General features: G+C 51.7%; 1 protein-coding gene across 2 annotated transcripts; it reads left to right on the top strand.

Annotated features, from left to right (window-relative positions):
• Positions 1-270: 270 nt before the first annotated feature.
• pbk (PDZ binding kinase) lies at positions 271-7,073 on the top strand. 2 transcript variants are annotated; one of them, XM_031901676.1, is made up of 8 exons: positions 271-405; positions 1,790-1,868; positions 2,988-3,081; positions 3,732-3,874; positions 4,438-4,607; positions 5,257-5,386; positions 5,728-5,901; positions 6,167-7,073. In XM_031901676.1, the coding sequence occupies exons 1-8, from the start codon at positions 286-288 to the stop codon at positions 6,370-6,372; spliced, it is 1,116 nt and encodes a 371-aa protein (XP_031757536.1). In that variant the 5' UTR covers positions 271-285; the 3' UTR covers positions 6,373-7,073. The 2 variants fall into 2 exon arrangements, with proteins under 2 accessions (XP_031757536.1, NP_001011346.1); NM_001011346.1 differs by having other exon boundaries at positions 352-405.
• Positions 7,074-7,798: the final 725 nt, after the last annotated feature.

Here is a 7,798-nt window from a genome sequence, read left to right as displayed (position 1 = left end):
CCCCCCCATGGGGTATCTGCCCTGTGGGGCTCTATAGTAATGTCACTGTGTGAAGGGGAAACGGGAGTAAAACTCGCACAGCTCTCTGTTATTGTTACTTTCCCACAGGGCTACACACTTTCCCGCGCAGACTGAGGGGGAGGAGCTTCTCGGGCTGCCTGTTTCCCGCACAGACTGAGGGGGAGGAGCTTCTCCGGCTGCCTGTTTCCCGCGCAGACTGCGGTGGGCGGGGCCTGTTTCCCGCTGGAGCTGCTTTTGTAGGGAGCGCGCCTGTTGGGAGCGCGCATGCGGGTTACGCGGTCTGTGAGTGTCGGGAGCGCGCTCAGTCAGTTTGAAAATTCCTGGCGGGAAGAGGCGGCGCTGCTGCTCAGTGTTGTACCGGGACCGTCTGCTCTCCTCCCCGGGGTACGTACAGCCGACTGGCCGCCCCACCGACCCCTCTCTCTGCAGGGCTGCTGGGAGTTGCTCTCTCCTGGGCTGCTGGGGCGGTACCTTTGCTGTGACTGAGGTGGGGGAGCGCCTGGGGGGCAGGGAGTCTGGGGGTAACAGCTGTCGGGCAGTTTAATGGCGGGGAGTTGCACTGACCAATGGGGATTGCTTTATGAGTTAGTAATAATGTTACTGAGAGATGATTGGTGCAGCCGTTGCTCCGCCCATCTATTAGGCTGTGCTCATTCTGCCCACTAGGAGGCGCCCCTGCATGGAAATCCTCTCAGTTTACCTCCCATTGGTGTGGATAGCGGGTCCCCTATGTGTATAGTGAATAATGTACCCCCTACTGTAGTTTATAAGGATATTATAAGTCACCAAGGAGTTCCATATAAAGGGATTAGGCCGCAGGCAGAGTGCTCATATACAGGTCATGTAACTCTGAGGTAGGGGGGTACATTATCCATTATAATACACAGCTGGTATGGTGGGGGGGCCTGTTGGGGTCACTTGTTTCTGCCTTTGCACCTTGCATGGTGCTGGGATGGGGGGCAAGCCAGAACTGCAGCTGCCCTATAGGTGTGGGTGAGGGGCAGTGCCATGGCTAGGGGAAGGGCCAGGGGGGATGGCAACTGTTGGAAGATCCAAGTGAGGCCAGGGGTAGGGCTAGTATGGGGGTACAGAGGAGGGCGGGGCTAGTTTGGGGGTACAGAGGAGGGCGGGGCTAGTTTGGGGTACAGAGGAGGGCGGGGCTAGTTTGGGGGTACAGAGGAGGGCGGGGCTAGTTTGGGGGTACAGAGGAGGGCGGGGCTAGTTTGGGGGTACAGAGGAGGGCGGGGCTAGTTTGGGGGTACAGAGGGCGGGGCTAGTTTGGGGGTACAGAGGAGGGTGGGGCTAGTTGGGGGTACAGAGGAGGGTGGGGCTAGTTTGGGGGTACAGAGGAGGGTGGGGCTAGTTTGGGGGTACAGAGGAGGGCGGGGCTTAGTTTGGGGGTACAGAGGAGGGCGGGGCTAGTTTGGGGGTACAGAGGAGGGCGGGGCTAGTTTGGGGGTACAGAGGAGGGCGGGGCTAGTTTGGGGGTACAGAGGAGGGCGGGGCTAGTTTGGGGGTACAGAGGAGGGCGGGGCTAGTTTGGAGGTACAGAGGAGGGCAGCAGCAGGAAGAGAGAAATAGGCGCAGGGAGTGGGGGGGGGGGCAATGTAATGAGAGACCTGCAGATTAATATACATGTATTTTTAAGTTATAAACAACTCGTTCTGACATAGGGACGTGCCGTTTATAAGGATATAATTTACAGTTTGGTCCCATAGGGAAATATATATTATTACTTACCTTTCATCTTCTGCCCGTGTATCTGCAGAACCCCCAGGAGCCCACCATGCAGGAGCCGAATAGTTTCAGGACCCCCTGCAAGGTGCAGAAGCTGAAGTCCCCTCCAGGTAAGTTACTGGTACCGCTGGGAGACCCACTCCAGTAGCGGGTTGGTTGGTCCTTGCAGGTCGGTTACTGGTACCGCTGGGAGACCCACTCCAGTAGCGGGTTGGTTGGTCCTTGCAGGTCGGTTACTGGTACCGCTGGGAGACCCACTCCAGTAGCAGGTTGGTTGGTCCCTGCAGGTTAGTTACTGGTACCGCTGGGAGACCCACTCCAGTAGCAGGTTGGTTGGTCCCTGCAGGTTAGTTACTGGTACCGCTGGGTGACCCACTCCAGTAGCAGGTTGGTTGGTCCCTGCAGGTTAGTTACTGGTACCGCTGGGAGACCCACTCCAGTAGCAGGTTGGTTGGTCCCTGCAGGTTAGTTACTGGTACCGCTGGGAGACCCACTCCAGTAGCAGGTTGGTTGGTCCCTGCAGGTAAGTTACTGGTACCGCTGGGAGACCCACTCCAGTAGCAGGTTTGTTGGTCCCTGCAGGTTAGTTACTGGTACCGCTGGGAGACCCACTCCAGTAGCAGGTTTGTTGGTCCCTGCAGGTTAGTTACTGGTACCGCTGGGAGACCCACTCCAGTAGCAGGTTGGTTGGTCCCTGCAGGTAAGTTACTGGTACCGCTGGGAGACCCACTCCAGTAACAGGTTGGTTGGTCCCTGCAGGTAAGTTACTGGTACCGCTGGGAGACCCACTCCAGTAACAGGTTGGTTGGTCCCTGCAGGTAAGTTACTGGTACCGCTGGGAGACCCACTCCAGTAACAGGTTGGTTGGTCCCTGCAGGTTAGTTACTGGTACCGCTGGGAGACCCACTCCAGTAGCAGGTTGGTTGGTCCCTGCAGGTAAGTTACTGGTACCGCTGGGAGACCCAATCCAGTAGCAGGTTGGTTGGTCCCTGCAGGTAAGTTACTGGTACCGCTGGGAGACCCAATCGAGTAACAGGTTGGTTGGTCCCCGCACAGACGGATAGATTTAACCTCAGCGCTGGGAGTTGCAGTTCTGTGACCCCAACGTGGTGCCAAGGCCGGGCTGTTCCTTTACTAACAGGGAGGGGCCATGCGTTGATAAATATGAGGGGGGGGCTGCAATTAGTATCAGAGTTTCTTATGTTAAACTTACACCCCTTTCTTTTTAGGAGTTTTTACTCCGCCCCCTTTTGTGATTCCGGCCTCACCGTTTATGCAGAAATTTGGGTACGGCACCGGCGTCAGCGTCTATCTAATGAAACGGTGAGTTTGGCCCTTCTACCCTTTATATGGGGGGCACAGAACCCCTCAGTGACTGCTAATATCCTTATCATTTACAGTAGGGGGTACATTATCCCTTATAATACATGAGTGATACTCAGAGATCCCTGTATAACTCAGCCTGCAGCCTTGTGCCTTTATATGGGGGGCACAGAACCCCTCAGTGACTGCTAATATCCTTATCATTTACAGTAGGGGGTACAGTATCCCTTATAATACATGAGTGATACTCAGAGTTCCCTGTATAACTCAGCCTGCAGCCTTGTGCCTTTATATGGGCACAGAACCCCTCAGTGACTGCTAATATCCTTATCATTTACAGTAGGGGGTACATTATCCCTTATAATACATGAGTGATACTCAGAGTTCCCTGTATAACTCAGCCTGCAGCCTTGTGCCTTTATATGGGGGGCACAGAACCCCTCAGTGACTGCTAATATCCTTATCATTTACAGTAGGGGGTACATTATCCCTTATAATACATGAGTGATACTCAGAGTTCCCTGTATAACTCAGCCTGCAGCCTTGTGCCTTTATATGGGGGGCACAGAACCCCTCAGTGACTGCTAATATCCTTATCATTTACAGTAGGGGGTACATTATCCCTTATAATATATTGTTCCATTGGGCAGATCCCCTCGGGGTGCCTCTCGCTCCCCCTGGGCTATAAAGAAGATAAGCAAGCAGTGTGACGCTTCCAGCCGTAACCTCTATGAACAAAGACTCAATGAAGAAGCCAAAGTGCTAAGGAACCTGCAGCACCCCAATATTGTAGGTAAGTGGGAGGAGCTGCTCTGTCAGTCAGTAGCTTTATGGGATTCAGGCCTATGAATTTGTACAGGTACAAGTACAGAATGCTCGGGAGCTGGGGGTTTCCAGATAAGGGATCTCTCTGTAACTTGGATCTCTATACCTTCAGGCTACTAAAAATCATTTAAATAAACCCAATAGGATTATTTTGCCTCCAATAGGGGTTAATTATATCTTAGTGGTGCGGCGTGTAGGGGCAGAGCATGTTGGTGCGGTGTGTAGGGGCAGAGCGCGTTGGTGCGGCGTGTAGGGGCAGAGCATGTTGGTGCGGCGTGTAGGGGCAGAGCGTGTTGGGGCGGCGTGTAGGGGCAGAGCGTGTTGGGGCGGCGTGTAGGGGCAGAGCCTGTTGGGGCGGCGTGTAGGGGCAGAGCGTGTTGGGGCGGCGTGTAGGGGCAGAGCCTGTTGGGGCGGCGTGTAGGGGCAGAGCCTGTTGGGGCGGCGTGTAGGGGCAGAGCCTGTTGGGGCGGCGTGTAGGGGCAGAGCCTGTTGGCACGGCAGGGATCTCACCAATACACTCTGTGCTCTAAGGTTACCGGGCCTTCACCAAATCCAAGGATGGCAGCCTGTGTCTGGCTATGGAGTATGGGGGAGAGAAGTCTCTGAATGATCTGATAGAGGAGCGGAACGATAACGAGTTGGGGCCCTTCCCTGCGACTGACATTCTAAAGGTGGCAGAGAACATGGCAAGAGGCTTGAAGGTAGGAGCCCCCCCTCTCTCCCACACGGAGGTAGGAGCCCCTCCCTCTCCATCACACATGGGGGTAGGAGCCCCTCCCTCTCCATCACACATGGGGGTAGGAGCCCCTCCCTCTCCATCACACATGGGGGTAGGAGCCCCTCCCTCTCCATCACACATGGGGGTAGGAGCCCCTCCCTCTCCATCACACATGGGGGTAGGAGCCCCCCTCTCCATCACACATAGGGGTAGGAGCCCCCCTCTCCATCACACATGGGGGTAGGAGCCCCCCTCTCCATCACACATAGGGGTAGGAGCCCCCCTCTCCATCACACATGGGGGTAGGAGCCCCCCTCTCCATCACACATGGGGGTAGGAGCCCCCCTCTCGATCACACAGGGGGGTAGGAGCCCCTCTCCCACACACACACAGGGGGGTAGGAGCCCCTCACACATAGGCAAGAGTTAAATACCCTTCTCTGTGTGTGACCTGTAGCATAAGGATCAGCACATTTATCTTTCATCTGTTAGTGGAACAGCCTCTGCTTCCCTCATACATGTTCCTACAAAGACCCCCAACTCGCATGACGGGTCTGATTGCAAAGAACGTGCAATATTCCCCTCGCTGTATCGGGACAGAGCATAACGTTCTTCCTTTTACTTACCCTTTAGTATCTGCACAACGAAAAAAGGATTCTGCACGGGGACATCAAGTCATCTAATGTCGTCGTAAAGGGCGACTTCGAATCCGTCAAGATCTGCGATGTTGGGGTGTCGCTGCCTCTGGATGAGAACATGATTGGTAGGTAATGGCTGATTGTAGTCCGTGTATCTGTGTAGGTTACTCAGGCTGGATGTTACTTTGCCGTTTAATTAAGGTGGGTGTGGTAACATAGGCGTGGCTTAAAGTGGGTGTGGTTTAAAACTGGGCATGGTCAACACCGACTTCCATTTTCAGCCCTTTACCACACAGGTTAGAACAGTTCCAGCCCTCTGTACCAAAGTTGGGCAGCACTGGTCTAGACCATAATTCTCTCTCTTGATTGGTTCCAGTTGGTGTTGGGTGATTCCTTTCGGAAGGCAGACATTGTTACTTTTCATTTGTAAGCAGGGTGCAGCTAACTACCTCTCCCTCCCTTCCAGTGAGCGACCCAAAGGCCTATTATATTGGCACAGAGTCGTGGAAGCCAAAGGAGGCCTTGGACGAAGGCGGAGTCATAACGGACAAATCTGACATCTATGCATTCGGCCTGACCCTGTGGGAGATGATGAGCCTGTCCATACCCCATTTAAACCTGCCTCCTGAAGATGACGAAGGTTTGCAGCAAATCCAAAATATTATATTGTGAACCCAGAATTATTATGCGTTAGGGTTAGGCATCAGCCAATGGAAAGTACCGTTCTTATAACTGAGTCTTGCCAAACCAGGTAAGTAACCAGGTAGGTAATAGTGGGTCAAGGACTTCAGTCGAACGAGGAGACCGTAGTTCAGGCTACACTGGAGCACCTTGTGTTGGGTTAATGTTGGGTCCTCTCCCTGTGGGCTCGGTTCTCGGTTATAGTTCTCGTTTCCTTTGCACAGAAGACACATTCGACGAAGATGACTTTGACGAAGATGCTTACTACGAGGCTTTGGGGACCCGGCCTCCCCTCAACATGGAGGAACTTGACGATTCCTACCAGAAGGTTATTGAGCTCTTCTACATGTGCGCCCACGAAGACCCAAAGCTGCGCCCCTCTGCTGCCAAAATCATCGAGGTTCTAGAGGCGGAAGATAAGAAGAGCTAAACATTTTTGTTTCTTAAAATTGTTCCGTTATACGTTCCGTCTGTCATTTCATTGAAACCCAAAAGTCTTCATGAAGTAAAAACTAGTCACCCTCAGGTTTTTATTAAAAATGCAGAAATTCAGCTTTTTTTTTTTTTACCATTCTGCAAATGGTACTGTCCGAGCTCGGAGAAAAAGCCAAGTGGAGACCGACCTGCGCCCGTGGCAGTTACTGCAGGTTCCAGTCCATGACTAAAGCTTTGCCCACACACGTTAAGACCTTTTCATTATCGTAGGACCAAGTTTATCCTGAAACGATCGTTTAAAAGTACGATTTGTCCATCGTCGAAAACAGCCATTTCAAACGATATCGTCTAGTTGAAGTGAGGACAACGAAAATGTTCAAACCTGCCTGATCGATTTTTTTTTTTTGGCCGGATGATAAATCGTTAGATCTGCGATTGTTGGATGCTCACTAACCTTACTATATTTTGACGGATGTCGGGTTGCACTGAAATTGTTCGTTGGGGAGAGAAAAATCTTAACGATTATGGGTGGGACACGAGGGGCTCGTACTGTATGGAAATGTGTCTACAAAAATTCTTATGTTCCTTCTTCATTTCTCCTTACCTTGTGTTCCTGTTATATTTATGTTTGTTTCCATCTTTTCTTCTTTATTTAATGGATTCTATATGAAAATAAACCTGGGAGTTTTATGCAGAGCCAATGGTGTTCTTTATTAATGGCGGGAAAGGCATATTCTGAATAGAGGAACAGCGGTACTGGGCAGACGGCCTCTGGCTAAAGCTCTGCAAATTGATTGGGTAGAACAGCTCTGCTCCTCTGCTTCCAGGTCCATGCTATGTGTCTTAAGTCAAATAGGCAATTGTATCTGACCAATAGGAGCGCAAGACCAGGTTTGGAGGTGATGCTAGATCTTATTCCCTTTATACCCTGATCACCAATTAGTTGTATCGTTAGTTCAGTCTGACCCAGGTTGGTGCTTCCCAAGTAGTGATGTGCAGGTATAATCTGCCACCCTGGGGTTGGGTTACAAAGTGGAGATGCCGTAGGTTCCACTTTTGGTGTTGTCGGACCTGCTTGTAACCGTTTAGTATAAATATAGTTAGTTAGGCAAAAATGTCATCTGTAAAGGCTGAAGTGGGCAGCTGTCTAACATAATAGCCAGAACACTACTTCCTGCTTTATAGCTGTTAGCAGTCAGTAACCAGAGAATTGAAGGGGGGGGGGGGGCAATAACGGTTAATTTGCTTTCAAATCTGACCTGTGTGTTCACAAACTAAGTGAACATTTGTCCCAAAGCAGGAAGTAGTGTTCTGGCTATTATGTCAGACCTCTGCCCACTCCAGCCTTTATAGATGACATTTTTGCCTAACTAACTCTTAGAAATATTTTTTTATTTTGTGCCAGTTTAATTTTGCCTCTC

Source organism: Xenopus tropicalis, chromosome 5, assembly GCF_000004195.4.
Source record: "Xenopus tropicalis strain Nigerian chromosome 5, UCB_Xtro_10.0, whole genome shotgun sequence".
NCBI lineage: Eukaryota > Metazoa > Chordata > Amphibia > Anura > Pipidae > Xenopus > Xenopus tropicalis.
The sequence above is the reverse complement of the archived record's forward strand: the minus strand, read 5'-3'. Positions and strand labels throughout refer to the sequence as shown.

What these genes read in the sequence shown, in the direction of transcription:
- pbk (XM_031901676.1), top strand. Translation starts at nt 286, where the DNA reads ATGCGGGTTACGCGGTCTGTGAGTGTCGGGAGCGCGCTCAGTCAGTTT. An exon ending in GCAGCACCCCAATATTGTAG is followed by an intron (nt 3,875 to 4,437) that starts GTAAGTGGGAGG and finishes CTGTGCTCTAAG; the next exon opens with GTTACCGGGCCTTCACCAAA. An exon ending in GCCTCCTGAAGATGACGAAG is followed by an intron (nt 5,902 to 6,166) that starts GTTTGCAGCAAA and finishes TCCTTTGCACAG; the next exon opens with AAGACACATTCGACGAAGAT.